Source organism: Diadema antillarum, unplaced genomic scaffold (genome assembly GCF_040938485.1).
Source record: "Diadema antillarum isolate AM-2024a unplaced genomic scaffold, OU_Dant_1.0 seq00000333_RagTag, whole genome shotgun sequence".
Lineage (NCBI taxonomy): Eukaryota > Metazoa > Echinodermata > Echinoidea > Diadematoida > Diadematidae > Diadema > Diadema antillarum.
In genome coordinates this window covers 1,394,714-1,420,000 of record NW_027271349.1, presented here as the reverse complement: position 1 = coordinate 1,420,000, position 25,287 = coordinate 1,394,714, and the positions used below count along the sequence as shown (strand labels likewise).

The following is a 25,287-nucleotide window of genomic DNA, read 5'->3' as shown; positions in this document are numbered from 1 at the left end:
GCTGGTGAAAGTGTTCAGGTAGTCCAAACAGTCAAACATGCATTACCGGTAAATCATAAATGTAAAATAAAATAAACAAGCTTATCTGGGAAAAAATTGTGCAGCCTATTCTCACAAATTATTTTCCACTACCATACAGACAAAACACCTTCAACAGATTTAATAAAAAGCACAAACTGAAACAAAAACAAATCAAGTAGTACACCATCCCTTATCTTAGAACCGAATGAAGAAAAAACATGTGCAAATTTATATAGAAGCACATCAGTCACATGTCACTATTGGGGTAACAAATCCATGTACAGTACAGTGTATCTCAAAAATGTAAAATGTTCAGGAGACTGAAAAAACATGGCAGCCAAAGCACTTTTACAAATGGAACTGCCTTTCCTTTGACATGCTGTGGCGTCCTAATTCTTTTGGGTAAGACAGCTACGTGTACATGTAGGATTTGGACAGGCCAGCACTTCACTGATTATGTGACAATTAATTTTTTTTTAAATGGTGATATTCATCAAAATTTGAGATACTAGTTCTTGTCAACCCACCAACAATACATGCAGGGCTCGACACTAACGGTGGCCCGGTGGCCCAGGGCCACCAAAAATGAAAATCGGGCCACCAAATTTTAAAAAAGGGCAAATTTGGTGGCCTGCCTCAGGCCACCAAAATTTTTTGAAAAGTATGTCAATAAATTCGTAACTTTTTGTGCCGGAAATTAGCAGTTAAATTTGTTCAAAGGATGGATGAAAAGGACTGAATGAATGCCTGAGAGTGAGTGTTGCAAGTTTGTTGAAGTTTATTTATGAGTAGATATGTCCAACTTCTAATTCTTACTATCATAAATCTTAAATATTTGACTCATTAAAAAAAAAAAGGACTTTTAATGTTTTTTATTGGGTTTTTTTTTTTCGGGACACCAAATTTTTCTCTCGGGCCACCAAAAATTTGAAATTTAGGATTTTGGTGGCCCCATCGGGCCATCAAACAAAAAAGTTAGTGTCGAGCCATGATACATGTATATCTTTAATTGTGCAAGCTCTATTCAATTCCTGGGCAATTACTACATGTAGCGGTGTATATCCTGACAAATGTTTTAACTCAGTTATAGAGTTTCAAACATATACAATATCCAACTTACTCCAATTTAAAATATAATTTACACATCAGCTCTAAATCACTAGATTGCACCATCAATCATTTCTTTTATGGACAATCAATTTACATAAAGCTAATATATAAACATGAAGGAGACTACATATCTATTATGTTGCTACATTATATATGCACAATTTCCTTTTGTCAAACTTTCATGAGTTATAAGGAGCGACTGCCTGTTACTTCTAAGTCTGAAATTACAATCGGTAGTTGGGTAACATGAGTAACTTGGCAGACTCCTACAAATACATGTAGCAGTTAATTATCAAATTACACACAAAGAAATGTCTCCCATGTGGAAGGGACCAGCAAATCAAAGCATTCATGTATCCTCTCTTTAAGGGCAAATGTACCCTCTCTTTTAAGTGTAAATGTAAGTAAATCTAATGTTGCATATAACAAATGGGAGATTAAAATGTTTGATATCTAGCTATTACATCACCTCCGATAAGATAGATTTGTAGTATCAAGGGCATAACAGAAAGACTGAAGCTGTATGCTCACGTCTGACATTATACACCATGCCTCTGCATTCTGTAAACTCAAATCCATATATGATGAAATGAATTAGTTTAACATTCATCTCTTCATCTACTCTCAAAATTTCAGTGTATGTACACATATATCCCATTACTTCAAATCACAAAGACTGAAAAATTTGATGTTAACCTCTCACCTTGAATTTTGAAACTTACTTTACTGTGCATTCTAAATTGCACTACTACTTGGAAACCCATTTATGAGTTTTCTTACGCAGTACATCTTTAAACAATGTGAATTCAGCATTCCCGATTTTTAAATATGTACTGTATTTAGCTGGTCTCATTTAGTATATTCACAAGGTACTCGTTTTGTAATCACAAGATAATGCAGTCATGGTGACGCTGTCAGAACGGGAATCCCTTGTTTCTGTTGCCTTTCACACACCCTTATCAATACACCTACCCGTTATTACTCGAGTAGTAAATTAAAGCATTGTACTTAGGCATAACAAAGATATTGTAATTGTGACAAGCAGCTTTCTTTTTTTCAGATAATTCTGTCATTTTGCAAAAATCTATCCACACATTATCTGACTAGAATGCATCCACACATATTTTGTATGGGGATACGTTTACATGTGCACACAGCAAAATGTCAGAATTGACCTTATCCTTGACTACACTTCATCAAAACTACAGTCAATATTGGTCAGTCATGCTCTGAATAAACGCTTTGTATGTTCCTGCAAGAGAATGATTATGTCAGTTTCAAATCTGTAGCATGTTTCCATCATTATGATATAAGAGCACCTTTCATAAATGTATAGAATAAACCACTGGGCATTACTTGCAGATGTTTATCTGTAAAAATTAAAATATTGTTTTCATGTCAATCATCTTCTGTGAAGCCTCATGTTATATTTCCTGTCCTTACAATCCAAACACGCACACAAGAATATTTGCTGAGTAGTAAGTGTCTACAAACGCACTTTGGTCATGTTGTGTGCACCTGCATATCTCTCTCTCTCTCTCTCTCTCTCTCTTTCTTTCTCTCAACCTAAAAAAAAAAAAGAACAAAAAAGTTTCTTTGAAGTCAAGTTGTTCTGTTGAAGGTGTCAGGTTTATCCTCTGTCAGTGGACTCATCTATTCCCGTCAATAGATGTCTTTCCAGCCAAAGCATGCGTCTCATTCAAGATCGCTTTCTGCCTTAGCCTTCATAGTGTCAGCACTGTATTAGAGGTAGCCAAATCACCAGAGTTCCCCACATTCTGTGTTTCTACATGGTCACCACACTACATAAAAGTCAAATACAGTTGTATGTCTAAATAGAGCACTCGGTAAAAACTCAAACCATCCATGAATGAGTACAGTGGTCAGAAAAAAACACAACTCACACATGTCTTTTTGTGCGTGTGTGTGTGTGTGCTTTTTTTTTTCCTCAGTCTTCAGTAGCAGTTAAATGTTTTGTGTGTCTGAAATCTCCATGACAGGGTCATTCATTACATCAAGTAGTCTATTTCTCATGGTAGATAAAGGAAGGTGGCTTTTACAAGATTTCAGTTCAGTCTCTAGAAGCTGGAGTTAATCCTTCCCCACCCATCTAGACAGCACTCTCTACAAGCACTCTGAAATACATACATGCATAAAGAAATAAATCATATCAAAGTTACAGTATGAATCTGTAAAATATCATGAGATGAGATTAATTAATACATGTACTATCATCTTCAAGTGTTGATATATTGACAAACTGGAAGTTTTACTCTATTCATCTTAAAGAGAAGATGAGGAACTCTAGTTTTCAAATGGCATAAAACTGACAGCAAAAGAACATACTGGCTGTGAATGAGCTTTCCCCAACGGCTTGCTTGAGGCTGCTCCACTCCTGTATCATAAAGATAAAGCAGATGAAATCTCATGTTTGTAATATGAGGCCTTTGGCCTGTTCTTTTATATCAACCACCTGAAATACAAACTGAAGACATGTATGCTGCTCCATAAATACAGTGTTCAACTTACACCGACTACCTGTTGAAATTTCTGAAATATGGCAAATCATACATCAATAGAAAGCTAAGAGCATGAACAATGTCAATATGGCATTTTAGATACCCAAAGGTATAATCAGACGAAACCAAAAAGCTGTATTCTTTTTGCTTTCCTGACTGCGAAACAGCTACAATTTTGGCTCCCTTTCTGATGACGTCACCCGATGAATGAAGTAGGACTGACAGCCCAGTGGGAAACTGCAAAACAAAGATGACAGCGCGCCACGAAGCTCCGCTCAAAACCATCTTCGCTGCAAAATACATTATCTTGCACGGCGTGCGTGCATGTTGGTGTTTGCGCAGAAATCAACCCAAAGATCAGGCAGCCTTAAGAGGGCATTTTATCCTCACTGAATCAACTCTAGTGGAAAGTCCAAGCCTAATTCATCCCTAATCTATGCTTACCTCACCAATTTTATGAATGAATCGGGAAAAAAAGTCCTGTTTTCTTTTCCTGCACAGATCTCACATCTGCCTTCCAAAACACATTGCTGTTAAAAACCCTTCGAATCGACTGCTGTGGTGTGGCCGCTGTGCATGCATGGGCCTACACATACATGTAATCTATGCCGATTGCCGTATACAGCGCACACAGTGACCACTTGCACTGTGTGCGCTTAATAGCTTGTGTTGTAAGCATGGGAAGCAATAACCGCAAACATATTACTGGTGGTTACCACAGCGCGCAGGCTGGCCGCGCACTCCAGGGGGTTGATTGAACGGGTAGGGTGCGCTAGTGTTTGTGTTTTGGAAGGCAGCTGTGAGATCTGTGCAAGACACATTTTTTTCATAATATGTATCGGTAAGTCAAACATCTATTATTTGGGCTTAGATGTTCACCTAGATCTGATCAGTGAGGCTGAAATCCCTTTTTAGGGCGTTTTGGCTAGTCTGTTCTGCATGGCAATAAATACGAGAAGATTACTAGCTAGCTAGGCTTCCTCGCTCGGGAATTACCATAACGTCAGTACTATCACATCACAGTTAGGCCTAGAACATCTAAGACATTAGATAAGAAGCCAAAACGAGAAGAGACGGATCCGTTTAACGTTAGACCCCCTATTTAAGAAGATGACAAATGAATTATGCATTCCAACCAAGAGTGGCGGAATCACCATTTAGGCCAGGATCTTTGGTATCACTCACACCGTCAGTAGAACAGATCTAATGTTAAAGCTAACTTCAGTTCTAACACGTCAAATTGTACAGGCAGCCTACGCTGCGACCTATTGCAAAGACCGAGTTTGTATTGAGCGGCACTTTCCCTCAAACGATTTTGTTCAAATTAATGTGAGTAATTGGAATATATAAGTAGTTAATTAATGCACAAGTAATTTAAGTATGTCCTGTGATAATGATGTTATTTTGTTCTACGCCATTTGAGATGTCTCATGGATATACGAAAGTAGGCCCTACATAATCGCCCGTTTGTCCAGCTCTCCCGTCTCATCGGCCTCAACCCCGGCCTACCAGGGAGCAGGCTAATGCTGATCGTACCTTAGCTTAGCCGGGCTGCGGCACCACCGCTTACTTCTACCATTAGTACACCATCTTTCACATCCCCTAACTCCTCCAAATCTCCATCACATTTGTCGCTGTTATCACTCCTGGTTTCAAGATTACTCTTGTCTTCATCTCCATCTTCGACTTAAAAACTGATGTCGAGATCGTCTAAGGCCATTTTGCGTCAATAAAAGTATCCGACTGCTTGAACTTCATTCGCCGGGACTGAAAATGCACACAAACTCATATGCAAACAGCCGGCGCATTTACGCCAGGGGAATGTGTCATTCATCGCATGACGTCATCCAAGTAAGTGGCTGAATTCTAGACGAATTCCGAGGCCGTGAGTGGGGGGAAATCGACCCATTTTGCAGCCTTTTTAGAACAATTTTTTATCAATGTTAGACTAAAAAATATGAAAATTTGTATTCAGTATAACTTCTTGTCTTGATTTATAGCACAATTGCCCTGATAAAAAGTCAACAGGTAGGGGGTTTAATAACACAATTGTACCTACAATGTTGTCATCTGCCACTTTCTAGAAAGTATACATAATAAAGGAAAGGAAAACCACCTGATTTTGTCCATAGGTTTATACAGTGTCATATCATGTAGAAATACATGTAGTGAAGTTTCAGCAACATGTGTTTGGATAACATAATATGACACCTGTACTGTACACTAATGTGTATGTTCAATTTCTATAAATTTGGTATCAAAATGTGTGGGATGTAGGATCATATAAAAATGTCATGGAATTTTGTTTCGAAATATCAAGGCATTAGGAAGCACTGACAAAAATTTGACGGGGGGCATAATGCCCCCCCCCCCCCCCCCCAGTATTAGGGTTAAAATGATTGTTAGATGAATGCTCAATGAAAGCTGCAAATTTAGTGCAGTAAAGTTCCCTGTAGACTGCAGAGGCCATAAGAAAACCTGCAAATCGTTAAATTGTTGCCTATACACCTACAATGACAAAAACACATACACTGGAAACTCAGAGATCCTTGGGACCAGAGAACTTGTTTGCTCTACTACAAATAAACAATACAAAATAAAGCAGATTTTTCTTTGGGACCAGAGAAATTACTTTGTCATATGAGTATTTTGATATATCAGATCTCTTCATATCAAGTTGTCACTGCATTTGTACACAAAATCATCAACTCACCATTATATTTGTCTGTAGTTCAATTTCATGGTGTTCTCAAGAATTTGGACGAGTTCTGGAAACTTCGGCACCTTGCCAGATTCCAGTTTGGACCAAATTGGCATGCCTTAGAAGCAAAAACATAAAATGCACACATTTTGAGAAACAGTTCTAAACAACAAAAGAGCACTCCATCCACATGCACAGTGGGGTCATATAGATTGTACACTGTACATTAACCAGGACATGTCCTCAAAAGCACCCTTTACGTCTAATTGTCTCCTGTCAAGATATAACAATCTAGAAAATAAAAAGGGAATTCCACAAAAATTCACTTTTCTAGCATAATGAAAGAGCACTTGACTTTAGAACCACTATCAGAAAGCAAAGAAAATTGCTACCCTAACTTATTTGATTTGATTTGATTTATTGGTTTCTGTATCGTCATTGTACATTCACATTCATGTACATTAAGTTGTTCACAGAATATTTTTTCTTCATTGCCTTTACACAATGTACAGTAAAACTATAATATAACAATGAATACAGTGGGGCTATAGCATAAGCGTGGCTTGATGTGTTCACCACTTTATATAAGGACTTACTTATACAGTGCACTGCCTTTATAATGAACACGGTTATAACGAAATACCGGTTACAATGTAAAAATTCAGGCCGTAACAATATCAGCTCTATGTCTTTTATCATCTACATTTGTATTTGTTTGGTTATAACGAAATTTCTACTAAGAAAACTGCTGGTCCCGAGAACTTTGTTATAATGGGAGTCCACTGTATTAGAATTCATTTCCGGTGGCTCTTTTAGGTATCTCAAAAGTCTGGGATGCAAGAGCAGCTTCAACCAGATTCAGATTTAGCCTGCTCGAAATAGGATATAACCGTCAAATCTGTTCAATTTCTGCTTATAAGGAAATACAACTATGGGAATTCCAATTTTTGGTGGCCATCTTAAATACCTCAAAATCATGAAGAATACATGTACATGATTTGGATAATCCATATTTGGATTATTTCAAGCATATAATCAAAATCTGATTTTTTTTTTTTCTTTTCCAATCTTTCACTATCTATTCAAAAATATATGGGAATTTCAAATATTAGCTGCCACACTGGCAGCCATCTTCAAGATCCCCATACAAACCCTCAAGGATGCAAGAGTTGCATTATCCAGATTCAGATTCAGGACTTTTGAAATAGAGTAAAACCATCAAAAATCATTGAAAGGACTGTATACTACAGCTATACCAGGGCTCAACATACACATGTAACCAGTGGTCCACGGACGCTTTGGTGGCCAGATCAGGGAACTTAGATTCAAATGGATTATTACATATAATGCTTTTATTTTGAGCTTCTGTGTATCATTTTCGGGCCTCCAAATTTACACTTTATTGGCCTGAACAGGCCCTCAAACACAATTTTCGGTTAGTGTCAAGCCTTGGCTATTCTCGAGCTACATGTATATCAGTACTTTAATAAACTGAGTCTAATGGAACATAATTTGGCAACATGGTAGATGCTGAAGTATATCTTTTTCTAGCTTAGATTGCTTTACAGTAGAAACTCACCATTAAATGAAATTTCAAAGGCCCCAGTGGAAAGCAGCTGTCCCTCAATAGCATTACTGATGAAGAATAGCATCATACAGGCATAAATCTGTGTGGAAACCAAAGAATACATTAGCCTCCTTTCACAACGATCGTATCATGGATGAAATACAAATACTGTATACATGTATGTTCTGAGATGAATGCATATTTATACACATATACGTAATTCTTGCACAATTTCAATCACTGCTGTGACAAGAGATATGGAGGGAAAAAGAGACGAAATGTCACAGGTGTAGCTTGCCAATGAAACTGCAGGCATACAAACTGTACGTACAGTGGTATATTTTGTATGCATCCCTCATGACTTTAACCAGCCTTTTTTTAACGTACATAAGGAAAGGGATTTGAGTTTAAATAGCCATGCATGATAAATGGCCCTGACAATGATACAATGTGTCCCTTATTTTAGCAGCATTTTTTCTTAGAATCATCACTCCGTTATACATGCTACCATGTATGGCACAGTACATGCTATACCATGGTACTGGCAATCGTTTCCTATGAAATGTAGCTTGTTCCATCTTGACTGAACATTTACCACCAAATGACAGTCAGACTTAAACTCACTTTATTTTGTAGTGCCCAAGTCCAGATATGGTGTGTTTCCATGTTGAATAGAGGGAAAGGGTCATAGCCAAATGCAATCATGCCTATGAGCATCAATTTGGCCACTCCTAGGAAAGAGGCCAGGTACTGACGAATTGGGTGGGCAGGAAAATTCTCTCCTTCGATCTTGAGGTCGGGGTAACGCTGATGAAGACGGGAAGCGTACTCCTCAAAGACCTGTCGGTACCCTCAGGAAATACTACGGTAGCAACAGAGAAGACAAATGCATTGTATCATCATTAGATAAGAGAAAGACATAAATGATTCAACATGGCTTTAAAAGAAAAAAATACCATCACACTACATAAAAGCAGAGTATCACATATCCTACGCAAATGATTTTGCTGTGTTCAGATCAGCACGCTAAAACATCAGTTTAGTCTCTTTTCATGTGCTATAAAAATGTGCTGACAGGCTTTCCAAAACACAAAGCCCTATGCAGATGCCATTGGTAATCCCCCCCCCCCCCCCCCCCCCCCCCCCCGGACAACCTCCTCCAGAGGACCACTCCCCCGGAGGACCACTCCCCTGGGGACAACTCCCCTGGGACAACTCCTCCGGAGGACCACTCCCCCGGGGGACCACTACCCCCCAGGACAACTCCTCCAGAGGACTACTCCCCCGGAGGACTACTCCCCCGGAGGACAACTCCCCCGGAGGACAACTCCCACCTGACAACTGCCCCGGGGACGTCTCCTGGGGGACAATCCCATACTGAACAGAGATGTGGGGGTTTTTTTGTCCTAGAAATTAAAACTAAATTCATCTGTGCACAAACATTATTCTTTTTATGTAAAAGAATGCTTAAAATTGGCGTTACCTAAGACACGTCCGTCTTTATAAACAAAGTTTTTGAAAGCTCAGCGCAAAGTTTAACTTTCAGTGATGAAATGGACCTGCGTTTCTACTTTTTTCGACATTACATGTAGCGTGTACAATGGTTAGTCAAGAGATAAACACATTGCCGGAAACACGCTTTTGAGGGCAAACAGAGTTCATTCCTTAGCATGTACCTGACATTCTTCATTATCTTATTATATTTTAAGAAGTCCATTCTTTGATGATTTTCTTTTTCTTTTTGCAATTCATGATTATGATAAGGAATATGTTGTTAGAATTACCTTTTCAATGTGGTTATGATTTTTATCTTAGATTCCTATGATAGTTACTATCCTGTGTCACTGTCAGTAATTTTATTTTGCAATTTTCGTACGTTATGTCGACTGTGAATTTATCTGAACATCATTACAATTCTTAATGTCGGAGAAATAATCGACAGAAAAAATATGAATATTTTGTTTCTGAAAAGACTTGAACGTGTACAAAGGAACAGCGCTGGGAAAGCACACCCGCACGGCCAACACAAATCTCTCAACCACAAAGATGGGATAATTCGAGTTTCAATTCATTGAAAATTGAGTTTCGTTTAACACAATTTTATTTGATAACGTTTGAACATGGAAAACAAAACAAAACAAAAATGTCTAGCGGAAGAGTAATTGAAGTATGCAAACATCACTTTGCACGTAATGGTATACCGGAGATTGTGGTATCAGATAACGGTACACAGTTTACAAGTGACCAGTTCAAAGAGTTTGCTTGTCAGTACCAATTCAAGCATGTCACATCTTCACCTCACTTTCTACAGAGCAATGGGAAAGCTCAAAAGACAGTACAAATCGCAAAGAGACTAATGAAAAAGGCAAAGAGAGATGGAACAGATCCACATTTGGCATTTCTTGACTACAGGAACACACCGACCGATGGGCTAGATGCTAGTCCTGCACAATTGTTGATGCAGAGGAGGACAAGGACCATTCTGCCAACAACTAACCAACTGTTAAAACCAAAATTAATCAAAAATGTGCCAACAAAGCTGACCAACAAGCAAAACTGCAGTAAAATTACTTTGATCGAAAAAAAACCAAAAAACAGCTCTCTCCACTCAAAGAAGGAGAACAAGTGAAGATGCGAATGTAAAACAAGCTCTGGAAAGATGCTATGTTGTTTCAAAGAAAAAGTTTCCAAGAAGTTGCATAGTGGGATGTGAAGGAAAATGCTCCCATCAAAACAGAATCGACATCAGAAGAGGTACAGCGGAAAACAATGCAACAATTTTTTGACTAAATTCAAGTGATGACTTTACAAAAAAAAAGTCATCACGCAAATTAAAACCGACCCATTCGTTTGTTCTCCAGACCCAAAAACATTACAGTCAAGATATATTGTATGTGGACATGGATGTATTTATAGGTGAAGAATAGTCATGGCAATACCTTGGATAGCCCCCTTGGAGCTCCGGGTTGGGGGGGGGGGGGGGGCATTGGTTAGGGTTAGGGTTAGGGTTAGGGAATCCTAGAAAAGTGGAGAAGTAGCTTTAATTTACAATGAAATTGCATCAGATGTGGTGACTGTGATACTCGGGTGGGCGTCTAGCACACCCCCCCCCCCTTTCCCCCGAGCTCTTGTTTTCTTTCTACACCAATTTGAAAGGAATAATAAGCGAGCAATAAACAGATACACTCGGATATAATAAAGCGACAACGAGCAAGTTTGGACTGCAAAAATGTAAAAATTTTCAAACACGTTCGCTCCGTCACTCCCACAATGACTCTTATTTTGTTGACTTTGGTTCCTTACCAGCAATCAGATTTTCATAATGTAATATTATAATGAACAGAAGGAAAGTTAACTCATTACTAACGTGTCTCAAAAACACAGAAAAAACATATATGCGATCACATTCAAACTTCAAAAGAACGCATGGTTTGTGGAACCTTCATCTAGATGTAAAAGGAAGGAAGAAACTTATTTCAAAAATATAACATTACAGTGACGTTCCTATATTGTGTGGTATATTATTTCACGTTGACAATTTTTGTTAATGGGATTACTATGATTTTTTTTTCCACACTGTAAATAATAAGAAATAAGATATGACTGCCAAAAGCGCATTAGATAGACAGCAGATGGGAATTTGGGAATTAAGGGATGAGGTGACCCCTTAGTTTTACAGAATAATGATGTCGAACATCTATTTTTGTGTTATTTCAGAAATAAAATTCCGTGTACTTAGCCGAAGCTCAATTATGATTATAAAAATGAAAGAATGAACAAAGAATAGAAGAACTAGGTTACATTCACACAAACTGAAAGTTAACTCTTTCACTCTTGAAAGATCAGCGTCCACAGGAATTTAAATAAAATTCTTTCATTTAAAAAAAAAGTGGTGGGGGTGGTCAACCAGGGTCAACCTGGGAGTTGTCGACCAAGGGAGTGGTCCTCCGGTGGAGTGGTCCTCCGGGGGAGTGGTCCTCCGGGGGAGTGGTCCTCCGGTGGAGTAGTCCTCCGGGGGAGTAGTCCTCCGGGGGAGTAGTCCTCGGGGGAGTAGTCCCCCGGGGGAGACATCCCCTGGGGGAGTAGTCCTCCAGGGGAGTGGTCCTCCGGAGGAGTTGTCAGGTGGGAGAAGTCCCCGGGGGAGGAGTCCTCCGGGGGAGTTGTCCTGATACGGACTGTGAACCATACTCGGGCTCAACCCATACGCTTGTTTGCCGATGTTTGCCATCTATCAGCCAGTTACGACAACTGAGGACTGCGTAGCATTACAGAAGGACCTTGATATGTTACACTCATGGGCAACAAAGAGGCAAATGAAATTCAACACCAGCAAGTGCCATCTCATGCGAGTATCTCATCGTCTAAACATCATCAGTCACATGTATCACCTTGGTGAAGATGTCGTAGAGTTTGTCAACAAATACCCAGGCCATACCTAGGCCTCACTCTCACATCCAAACTCTCCTGGAAAACACACATTTCTAATGCCACCCTCAAAGCCAACCAAATGTTAGGACTCATCAAGAGAAACCTGAAACACTGCACCCAAACCTCAAAGAAAAAGCATACACATCCCTTGTCAGGCCCCACCTGGAATACTGCTTAATTGTCTGTAACCCCCATCATACAACTATCATCAACCAGGTGGCAGCAATCCAGAGCTCAGAGAGCTGCCAGGTTTGTGCAGAATGTACACCAGCGCACAGAGAGTGTAACACTACAGCTACAAGTATGCTGCATTGCTGGCCACTGGGCCACACTACAACAACCTCTGTTACTCGTGCTACCAAGCGCTGACGACCGGGAGACCTGACAGGATTTACCTACACTCCCGTACAGATGATGATGACAACTCACTCCACTAAAGATGTACATAGGACATAGATAGGGTACTCCTTCATGCCAACAGCAGTAAGGCTATGGAATGCACTCCCAGCAGACGCCCTAACCGCCACATCAGTAACGCTAGGCGTCTTCAGGACTCGCATCTCTGCATGCTAGCTCCACACTGGAGTTTTTTACTCGCACCAAAATTGCACAACCGTCCACCGGCATCACATACTCAAGTTTCATCCTTAGCATCATATCCAGAATTGGACTTTGCCGAGTACCGACGTAATGTACGTTAGATGTCCCCTCATCTCAGACTCGGAGCCTAACTTTTTGACCGAAGCGAAAGATCGGACCGAAAGATCGGTCTGTATCTGGCCGTCGGGGAATGTTCCGCGGAGACTGCGTCTGGCTTCACGGATCCCCTCCGTATACGGAGGACAGCGTTAGCAGTAATGGCAAAATATAAAAGAGTCCTCCACAGACGGATCTTTCTGTCTACTCAGAGCCTGGCGTTCAGAATCATGATACTTGATGGTATAAACCACTCCACTGCACTGTATAGAGTCTATGTACCGGTACTGTAGCTATCTTCCGAACGCACTAGATCTACTTACCAATACATTACACTTATCGTTGGCGCTGCAAATTGTGACAATTTTGACTTCATCTTGGGCTCGACTGACGCTTCTGACTGTGAAATTTCTCGGAAGGACATATACGCAAGGAAAAGCACAATAGCCGTGTACGAGATATATGTGAGGTTCGCCATGATGGCGACTGTTTTTTGTGCGTGAACGTACACCAACACTCTGTTTTCCTCCACGAGTTTGCTCTCCCAAATACGTCTTCTGTTGTTTCTTTTCCCAATTGCCGGTATGGGTAGGTTGTACGTGTAGTGCTGCACTTGTGGTACTAAGCAAAGATCGTACACTGAATAAGATGCATCAACTCTCCCGATTTTACGCGGCAGCTGGTGAAACGCAAATGACTGCCGCCCTCTAGAGTTCAGCGGGGATAATCGAACCTGGGCCAGAAGCACTGAAATCGATCTACAGCTGTACTTACTCAGTACAGTGGTCAGAAGACGTCTGGTCGGCAGGCTTGTGTCAACCTATAGATTTTTAAATCATAGGCCTTTTCAGCGCTCTTACTTTCAAATTGTTGATTTTTTTATGTGAATGAAAGTATACATTTCCGGAATGAAAACTAGTCAAAGAATCCACTGTTGTGTAATATTTTCTCTAAAAATATGAGGATATTTTTTTCTCCTTAAGAAAATGACAATCTTCACATGTTTGCTGAAATGTTAGATTTTGTAGTAATTCTATAACCTCGCTTAAAAATTATGTTAAAATTCTTGTAAGGCTTATTGTATTTTGAATTCAAGCAATTAAAAAGAAAGGTTTGAACTGAAAAAGAAAAAAGGTTTAAAACATTTTACGGGTAGGCCTATACCTATCTTAGGTTAAAATTTCAAATTTAATTACATAAGTTTTTTTTTTTTTTTTTACACAAAACACGTTCACTTAGGGGGGAGGGTGATGGGGGCAGTCGCCCCCCCCCCCCCTCCCAGATTTGGACCGGGGATTTGGAAGGCGGGGGTGGGAATGAAAAAAATGCGTGCATACTATAAGCATGTGCATAATGCCCCTAGCTTTCAACCTTTTATTAAGATCATTTTTTTTTTCAGTACATGTATTTCATTCAAAGTGATAATTCCATTCTAAAATAGAAAAATCTTCCCCGTGTGGGAGGGGGTATCTTCCTCCCACACCCTCCCCCGCCTCACTTCGGTCCTTTTTCTGGCACATTTAGATTGACAGATTTAAAAATGTTTTATTAAGTTTGCATCAGACTTCAAATCTAATTCCCACACCATCCCCCTTCCCCCCGACAACTTCCACGTATCATTACTTTTATAGGCCTACCCGCATTGACGTCACACACTCGGAACGAGACACCCCAATTTAGTCATTCAATTATCTGTGAATATTTCTTTTACTTACTTTTTTACAGAAAAAAAAAAGAATCTATCATTTTTCACCAAAATTGTACACCACATCGTTGAATTTTAGGTCTAAAAATGCGAAATCTTCCTTGCGTGGGAGGCTCCCCTCCTATATTACACCGTCGATCGCAAAGATATGGTGACTATCATCAATCCCCCCCCCCCCCCCCATCCTCTTTACGGATTCACGCCGGTGCATATTATTATCATCATACTATCTATAGACTATGGCCACACTTTGAACATATTTCCAAATATGCAACAAAATGTGTGCACCAGAACGTTTAACTGCCATTAATCTCCCTCGTGTATAGGAGGGGCGAGAGTGCTTATCCCCTCAGAAGTGATTGACAATTCCACATATTCCAGCAAAAGTGTGCACCAGATCGTTGAATTTCGGTTCTAAAAAATAAATGCAAAACTGTCCCTCGAATTTGGGGGACCGACGTACTTTGCCACCTTCCCATTGTTTGATCCCCTCCATGGCAATTTCCGAATTTTTCAGAAAAAAAAAATATGTGCCTCAGATCGCTTTATTTCAATTTTTAAAAAAGCAAAAAGCTCCTTCGGATGTGGGAGGGGCACTCCTTCCCACGCCCTTCCCCATATAGACCTTGTACATACACAATGATGATGCACACGCGGAATAAGAGCCAAATTTCGTGATTTAGCTTCTGACATTTCCCCGAAAAAAAGCATTATTTACTTGCATCATTTTTTTTTTCGGGGAAAAAAAAACAAGTAGGCCCCTATTCCACCAAAGGTTTTGCACCAGATTGCTGAATTTCAGGTCTGAAAATGCAAAATCATCCTCCTGTTCGAGGAGATGTACCCCTCTCCTTCACCCTCGTTTTCATGCTTTTTCTGTTTGCTTAACAGACAGCTTTCATGATATTCATCGTAATACAAGAAATGTATTTAAATGATAACATTTTTGGGCAAATTGTTCAATAATAATCTATAAAATGAATCACTATATCAAAGTAGGCCTACTGCTAATATACCTTACCAGTGGGACCGTTTTAAATTGATTAAAACACGCACAAATGAATGTATCAAATTACACTGTTTACAACATCAAATTGCAAAATGTTCTCACTGTGTGGGAGAGGGACACCCTCCTCTCATGCCCTCCCCCCCCCCCCCTCCTATCAAATATCCTGGGGGGTGTTTCATGAAACTTTTTGTCGGTGATTTACACCGACAACTGTCAAAAGCTACTGAAATCCTTGCGTCTGATTGGCTGATAGCAAATTTGTCGGTGAAAACCTCCGACGAACTCGTTGATGAAACGCCCCCCTGGTGGCTATGTCCGTCTAGTGCTACTATTACATTTGTATGAACCTATAGAACCCAACCTGGAAACTTGGAAATCGAAATAATGATGAACCTGTTGATGGTTTGGTGCATAGGCGTACCCAGGATTTTTTAGAGGGGGGTGTTCAGTGGCGTACCGTGGGTCAAGACATGGGGGGGGGCGCACCTCATGGAAGCAACATCAGAATTGCATAACTGTACAATTAAATGCGAGCGAGCGGAGCGAGCGAGCTTGAAAATTTTGACATTTTACAGTCCCCAAACTGCCGTTTGTAGCTATATAACAATATATGTATATATATATATATATATATATATATTTTGCTGTGGAAATTAAAGGGGTTGCACCGGGTGCAACTGCTGGCAGTTGCTGGCAGTAACATCAGGAGAATGGCATAACGATTAAATGCGAGCGAGCGAAGCGAGCGAGCTTGAAAATTTTGACACTTTAAGTCCCCAAGCTGCCGTTGGCAGCTATATTTTTCGCTTTAGAAATTAAGGGGAGGGGGCGCACCGGGCGCAACTGCTGGTAATTACTGACAGCAACATCAGGAGAATTGCATAACGATTAAATGCGAGCGAGCGAAGCGAGCGAGCTTGAAAATTTTGACATTTTACAGTCCCCAAACTGCCGTTTGTAGCTATATTTTTTCGCTTTAGAAATTAAGGGGAGGGGCGCACCGGGCGCAACTGCTGGCAGTTACTGACAGCAACATCAGGAGAATTGCATAACGATTAAATGCGAGCGAGCGAAGCGAGCGAGCTTGAAAATTTTGACATTTTACAGTCCCCAAACTGCCGTTTGTAGCTATATTTTTTCGCTTTAGAAATTAAGGGGAGGGGGCGCACCGGGCGCAACTGCTGGCAATTACTGACAGCAACATCAGGAGAATTGCATAACGATTAAATGCGAGCGAGCGAAGCGAGCGAGCTTGAAAATGTTGACATTTTACAGTCCCCAAACTGCCGTTTGTAGCTATATTTTTTCGCTTTGGAAATTCGGGGGGGGGGGGGGCGCACCGGGCGCAACTGCTGGCAATTACTGGCAGTAACATCAGGAGAATGGCATATAGCGGTTAAATGCGAGCGAGCGAAGCGAGCGAGCTTTAAAATTGTGACATTTTACCGTCCAAAAACTGTCGTTTGTAGCTACATGTATATATATTTTTTTCGCATTGGAGGGAGGGGGCGACCGGTGCGCCCCCTGGATCCGCCACTGGTAGTCAAGGGTGTCGGTTTATGTTTATGATTGGGGGAGGTATGACCAGCGAGGGGGCGTCGAAGTGACCAAGCGGGAGAAGGATGTCCAAAATCTGCACTTTATATAGAGCATCCCCTAATTTGTTTGTGTTTGTGAGTGTGTGTGTTTCATATACATTGTAGATGGAAAAGTTAGGAAATAGCCAAGGTCAAGTCTTACTATTGGCAATGCAAGGCATTTTAATATAGACTAGTATGTAAAGCAACACTGCAAAATCAATGATCAAGCTCTGATAGCAAATGTGTACAACCTTTTTGCCATTCCGATATTCTGAGTACACTGCGCACATCCTGCATGTATTCAAAATGCCAACCAGGAATCACGCTGAATCACAATCTTTTGTCGTCCCCGGGCTTTTTGAACAATGTTATACCTCTTTAATTATATGGTTAAAAGAAATCTTAGAAAAATATCTTTTTTTCTTGATCATCCTTTCATGTCGATTTCAAAAGCAATTTACTAACCCTTGAATTACCATTTTTGTAGGTTTTTTTTTCTTTCTTTTTTTCTTTTTTTCTTTTTTTTTTCTTTTTTTTAACCAGCGGATTGGGGGGGGGGGGGGCACGTGCCCCCCCCCCCATGCCCCCGTAGTTACACCACTGTTCCTAGACCTAGATATCTAATGAATTTTAGGCGCAATAAAGTCATCCAACCACAATTTGTAGACTCACACTCAGTTATCTTTCAGTTTTAACTTTCAGTCATTGAAAAAATTCTTATCTACTATTACTAAAGATTACCAAGTCCATGTGCTATTACTAATTACATTGAGTAGCAAGTAACTTGCTACTCCCAGAGCTTCCAGAGCTTGCTGCTTCCAGTAGGCTACTATACTGACTGTACTTCGTAGTCAGTGGCTGGCATATCTAGGGAAAACGGCGCCCGTGGCAAGCGCGAAAATTGCGCCCCTAATTTCTGGAAAAGTGTTCAACCCCAACCCCATCCCGGTAGGGACTTAAAAAAAGGTCCTCATGATATGCTTTTTGAAGCACTTAAGAGGGGTCTTTTGGGGGTGATTTAAATGTAATAGGCAACCCTATAAAATTTTGATATATTTTGGCGAGCGAGCGCAGCAAGCGAGCCGAAAATTTTTATATTTCAGCTTTATACATAACATGGAATTCTTGTCATTTTTGGTTATCAAATCTTCGAATTACAATTCGAATCATAGTGACGGCCTTATACATAACGATTTGTACCAACAGTGTCCAACCCCATCCCGGTGGGGCCTTAAAAAAAGTCCACATGATGTGCTTTTTCAAGCACTTATAGAAGGGGTCTTTTGAAAATGTTTTAAATGTAATAGATATTGAAGAATTTTTCAGCTTACAAAACATGGAATTCTTGTCATTTTTGGTTATTAAATCTTCGAATGACAATTCTAATCAAGATATAGTGACGGTCTTATCGATAACGATTTATACCAACAGTGTTCAACCCCAATCCCATCCCGGTAGGGACTTTAAAAAAGTCCACTTGATATGCTTTTTCGAGCACTTAAAAGGGTTTTTATTTGAGGGTGATATAAAATCTGATAAATTTTGATAAATTTTGGCGAGCGAGCGCAGCGAGCGAGCCGACAATTTTTGTATTTCTCCTTACAAAACATGGAATTCTTGTCATTTTTTGGTTATTAAATCTTACAATTCTAATCAAGATATAGTGACGGCTTCATAGATAACGATTTATGCCAACAAACTAAGGACTTGGAAAAATACTCTAATTACTACGAGTGAGTGAGCCGAAATTTTTATATTTCCACGTCATCATTACGTTTTGTTCTTCTTTTTTTTTTGGATAAATTTTAGCGAGCGGGCGCAGCGAGCGAGCCGAAAATTTTTATATTTCAGCGTTACAAAACATGGAATTCATGGAATTCATGTTTTGCTTTTATCTTGTTTGATTTGGTTTTCTGCCCCCCCCCCCCCCCCCCACACCCCCATTCTCCTTCCCCCCGTCCGGGCGAGGTCTTTTTTTCTTCTTCTTCTTCTTCTTCTTTTTTCTCGTTTTTTTTTTTTCACGTGCCCCCTTGCCCCCCCCCCCCCCCCCTAGATACGCCACTGTTGGTAGTTGATACTACTGACTTAGCATGCAATGTGCCCGGGCTAATATAGGCTGCAGCGCAGCATGCATGGTACACACATGATATTATGCATCATACACAATTACGGTACCGCGTACGGTATAATACCGGTAAACGGTGAACATTATGCGCAATGTATCTTCGCGATTCGGTCAGAAAGCAAAGCAGGGATCGGGAATGTCTACTGTTTGCGCGTCAGCTTCGCGCGCGGTGCAGTAACGTAGTATTAACACGTACTGTACACGAGTTCTTTAGTGCGTATGATATTATGTAACTCCATAATGTATCATCATCCACACAAACATTAAAACAAGGAAGAGAGAGAGAGAGAGAGAAAATGAACGCAAAAGAAAGGAAAGGCGGAATTCAAAACGGAAATAAAAGCGGTAAAGACAGCTTTTGTTTCATTTGTCAACATCTAAGCATTGCTGAAGAGGGGTGTTGAATAGCTCAAACACCTCCCTTTTGCCCAAGGGGGGTGTTTGAACACCTTAAACACCCCCCTTTTGGCAAAGGGGGGTGTTTGAACACCCAAAACACCCCCCCCCCCCCCCCCCTCGGTACGCCCTTGGTTTGGTGTGTAGCTATTGGTGCAGATTAATGCACTGCAATAATTCCTAGATTTACCCATGATTCTCTAGATCTATATACAGAAAATTCTTTCTTTCCCTCGTCTTAGCCTGTCTTGGTCTCACACAAACATATTGCGAAAGTGCATGCTCAGGCACCACAGTACATCAGGGGCTGTTTCATCAACGTTTGTCAGCACTGACAAGTTATCAGCGCTGACAATTTCAGCAAAATCCGTGGTTTTGATTGGCTGAGAAGCTCTGGTCACTGATTGTTACTATGGTGATTGTCAGCGCTGACAACTTGTCAGGGCTGACAAACGTTGATGAAACACCCCCCTGGAAGCGTCATGAGCTGAGTTTTATCCCCGCTGAACGCTAGTTGGCGCACTCTTCACCAGCGTTTCACTTTTCGACCGAGAGTTGGCCATCGTATGGAGTGTACGATCTTTGTAGTAAGCTTCTCGTGAGTTCGATCAGTCCGTTTCGTGAACTTATGACGCAATGATGCACTGGGAACAGTTCATCACATGACACACGCTGCGTGCGTTGTGTGGCGATCGCATCCCGGCGGCGTACAAGTGGTACACGCAGGTGGGTACACGCTGTTGTTGTAAACATGTCTATTTATAGCCTCTGAGGGCAGCACATCACTTTTGTGAGCACAACTACATGTACTACAGCTACTGTAAGTGGTGGGGAGGAGGAACATAGGCGATATTTTGTCGTCAAAAAATATCTTTAATTAGATATCATTCAAGTTCAAGTTCAAGTTTGTGAAACATTTATTTTCCATCTTTTTCATGTAGGAAATCACATGCATGTAATTATTGTACAGGAAGGCAGTACCTCAAAAAAGCAGAGCTTGTGGTGAGCTCCGCCTTACAAAATACATTACATCACAAACATAAACACAAAAAACAACAAAAACATAATAATAGTTCCCATGGCAATATTGAAATGAGATATTCCTCAAAGGGAGATATTGTAGTTTAACAGAGAGGCAACAGTGAGTATGAAAATATGTGACAAGCTACAGGCTATGGCAAATGTTGCATATACCTGAATTATCCGTTGCATATTTTATAACTGCATGCCAATAATATGAAACCTCTGCACAGATGTAAAAATATCGACAATGAATGAAATGCACTGGTTCCAACTGGATCGTGAATAGACATGGCAATATTGAAATGAGATATTCCTTAAAAGGCGTTTTCACATCAGCCCGATAAAAATCCAAGCTAGGGATATTTTTCGCAGAAAGGTCAGCAAAATAGCGCGCTATTTCGAAACATCGGGCTGATGTGAAAACGCCTAATGAGAGATATTGCAGTCTAACAGAGAGGCAACAGTAAAGTATGAAAATATGTGACAAGCTACAGCCTATATAGCAAAAGTTGCATATATCAGAGTTAAACGTCGAATATTTATAACTTCAAGTAATAAGAAACATCTGCACAGATGTAACAACAATGAATAAAATACACTCTTTCATATACTTACTGGATCATGAATAGACCGCTTTACTATTTAAATTTTATGCATATCATTTTAACAAAAGTTGTTCCTAGCAACCTGAAAGCTCACACGAGGCCTGTTCAATACAACAACAACTGGTGCATGCAAAGTGGATTCTGAGCATTGAAATGCCATGATAGTGCACGGGTTACTAAAATAACTTGACACCAAGCACTGCCAGGCCCCGAGAGAACAAACTTGACCGCAACAACAAGAAGTCCATCATTCCAAAAAGAAAGACGATTTATAATGGCAAGACTAAAAGAAGGTACAGATTTTAAATGAGCTGGGAGATTATCCCTGAAGAAGAGGAAGGATCCTCGAAAATTCGGATTATTCATTAAATCAAGATTGGCTATTAATGCATTCCCTGTATTCCTCTGTTGTGACTTTTTATTGTTATTTCTAGTACTGCCAATATGCGGAACAACTACAATAAATATATGTATATATACATATATATATATATATATATATATATATATATATATATATACATATCCTTACAGATACTACAGTAGTATCAGATATACATGTGTGCACGTGTGCGTGTGCATGTGTGTGTGTGTGGTGCAAGGGAGGAAAAGTGATAAAAAAGGGGTAGGACATACGTAAAGTACACAAGCAGGGGCAGCAGCACAGACCTGCTGGGGAGTGGTTTTGTTGGGTTTATGTATAATTTGATTCATTATAATTTTCTAAACAACTGTATTTTTGTTTAAATTCATATCAAATTTGAAAAAAAAAAGGATTCTAGGTTTTATTATCAAGATTCACTTTCTGCTTTTGTGGGGGAAAAAAAGTAGTACACAGAAAGGAAATATTCTTGTGAGTTGTGTTCTTTAATTATGCAAATATTTGTACTTGGCACAGAAATTCCAGTTCAAACTACTGTCCTTGTATTAACCTGTTGAGGATGGGCTGATTTTGCAAAACAGGCATCTCCTAATAACACTTGCCCGAGTATACTCGGGACTCGTCCTCAGTGGATTAAACGATATCATCGCAGGGGGGAAGTGTGTGTGTCTATGTATATACAGAGTCCCTAGTCCATATGCATTGTCATCTTTTCAATATCATATTGGAAAAACAATGTAAAACCAATTCCTATTAATTACAAACTTTTCATCAGGATATATCTGATGCATGTGGAATGATAAAAAAAGGCGTTTTCTTTCTTAAGATTTAGAATAATATGCACTTAGAAACTTGATCTAAGAAATATTCAAGTTCTAGTTTAAAAAGGCAATTCACTGAGGTCCAAAGACTCTCATTTGGAATTGCTGTTGATAGTTGGAATGATGTAAACTGGCACATAGAAAGGCTGATCCATACTTATGAAAAGACCAAACAGTTCCTGAAACTGTGTTTGACAATTTCTCAATAGCAAGCTGGTATAGTTGGAGGAAATTTCTATGAATTCCTTGAAATTTCTTAAACTTGATCAATGGTCTGTGGTACAGTATCTGTGGTTTATCTGAGTTGTTATTTCACAGAGTTAACCTTTGAGAATCTGATCCAATGGAATATGATGACTCACTCATACGGTGAACTGTTCATAGGAGTGGGAAAGTTCCAGTAAACTTTTTACTTATCTTTTTTTTTTCTAAATAAAACATCCATTACTGTATATCATTCAGGATGTGAAAAGCATTTCAATACTCTTGTGCATTTGTATCAATGTCAGGCATGCACATTCATATAAACATGTGAGTCACATACTCAACCACACACTCACACACACACACACATATGCATTAACATAGATACATCCATATAATTTCTATCATTATGGTAATTCCGTCATCTAATTTCTAGAGACTTGACGATTAAGAAGGTCAGATTTGTTGAAACATTTTGCTATGTTCAAAATTCAAGTCAGAAAATAATGTTTTCATGATAAAGTTATTTATTGATGTCAATAACTAACAAGTTTTCATAAAATATCAATACTTCCTTTATACAAAAATGCAATCAAAGGCCTGTCTTTATACATGGATGTATCGGACTTCATGTAAAATGAAAAATTTGTACATCCATATCCTCCATACTCACATGACATAACAGAGCTTTGGGCTGGCTAACACTTGTATCATTTCCTTTAACAAGATGAAAATTTTTTTTAAAAAGGGGTGGAATAGGGCAGAAAAGGAATGACACGATCAAATAAGGCTAAAATGAAAATAATTGCCTCTTGATGGCAGAGCAAAGTATAAGATGAAGAAGGAAGAAATATCTAAGCTTAGCAGACAAAACTCGCAAAAAAAAGAAAGGAGCACCCTCTCCTGACTGGCCAATTTTCACCGTTGCAAGAGACGATTCATGACTGTATGTTGACCCTAAACAGTTTACTCTTACCTGGCACATGAATTTACATTGAGACAATATGTGGACCAAAACTGATAGAAATAGGAATATGTCTCAAATGGCATTGATAATAATAATAATACAAATCATAATAATTATAATAATAATAATAATAATAACATTAATAATAATAATAATAATAATAATAATAATAATAACAATAATAGTAATAGTAACAATAATAATAATAACAATAATAGTAGTAGTAGTAATAATAATAATAATAATAATAATAATAATAACAATACTAACCCTAACTACACCGGGCTATTTAGGTAGATCATAAACCTGCGGGGGCTCCCAGCCCCCCCCCCCCCCCCCCCCCAGGGCTCCATTTCATAAAAGGTTGATACGATGTCAACTCTTGCTGGAATGGCAATTGTCATGGTAACGACACGAATCCGGCTTCCTGATTGGCTGTTGCTATTGGAAGTTGCCATTCCAGCAAGAGTTGCCATCCTAACATCTTTTATGAAATAGGGCCCTGATCACAGCCGTTGACCGCGTGATCGCGACAAAAATTGGCATACACATTGCCTATGACATAAAGTACCACGAAGTAAAAATTTGAAAAAAATTATCATTTATTCTAAATTATGCTAATTTATGCATAATGATGCATGAAATCAGAAAATTTGGTATAAATCACTAATTAAAGCTCAAAATGGGCACATTTTTTGAGTAAATATTCTTTTTAGTGTCCTGAGCAAATATAAGTGAAAGAAATTGTGCCATCAAAAAAATTTCTTAAGTATTTTATTGCTTTTTGAATTTATGTATTTCTTGTTTTTTCAACTTTATGTATGTCATTGTTTTTTTGATGAAACTTGTCCGCGACATTGTTCTGAACAAGGAAATATTTTATTAATTGATATTAATCAATAAAACCCCACAGTAATACTGTAAAAGTGGATATTTTCACAATTTTTCGCACTTGGCCGTGTCAGAAGACTTTCGCATGTTTTTAATTCTGCGGAATCAAGACATCAAGTACTGGAACATATGGCATGCAAAAATATTTGTGTGCTTTTATTTTTGGGCGAGCCTCTCGTTGCGCGAAATGCGCAAAAATTTCAACACCGCGAAAATTTCCACTTTTACAGTAATGCTTTTATGAAATTTGCCTGTAAGCACAGTTTGCATGGAAATTGTACACGAATTCACGTTTTTGAGCAATTTTTGGTCTGACATGCACGTACATATTTATGCGCAACTTCGGAACCGCGCGCCCGGGCATCGCAAATTTGGTGTCAAAAGATGCGGAAGACTCGATAGAAAAAAAGTCATGAAACGTCACGGCGATAGCTTTTCGCGTTAGCGATACGTCGTGCGGAACGTTGAGGGGGGGGCCTCGGAGGCCTCCCCCCCCCCCCCCCCCCCCCCCCCGGCCTAGTTAGGGTTAAAACAAAA

General features: G+C 39.6%; 1 protein-coding gene across 2 annotated transcripts in view; it reads right to left on the bottom strand.

The window, feature by feature from the left end:
* Positions 1 to 13,623, bottom strand: part of LOC139730779 (thioredoxin reductase-like selenoprotein T) — a 13,697-nt gene extending 74 nt beyond the window's left edge. Inside the window, exons 1-6 of one of the 2 annotated variants that reach the window (XR_011710941.1) lie at positions 13,366 to 13,623; positions 8,543 to 8,780; positions 7,931 to 8,018; positions 6,364 to 6,469; positions 3,478 to 3,526; positions 1 to 2,933 (exon numbers count right to left, since the gene is read on the bottom strand). The exon at positions 1 to 2,933 is cut by the window's left edge and continues 74 nt beyond it. Coding sequence is in view for 1 of the 2 variants with exons in the window: in XM_071641641.1 (XP_071497742.1) it covers positions 6,366 to 6,469; positions 7,931 to 8,018; positions 8,543 to 8,780; positions 13,366 to 13,520 (585 nt within the window). In the remaining variant the exon portion in view is untranslated. Of the gene's footprint in view, positions 2,934 to 3,062; positions 3,527 to 6,363; positions 6,470 to 7,930; positions 8,019 to 8,542; positions 8,781 to 13,365 lie in introns of those variants that run through there. The other variant, XM_071641641.1, reaches the window with a different exon arrangement.
* Positions 13,624 to 25,287: the final 11,664 nt, after the last annotated feature.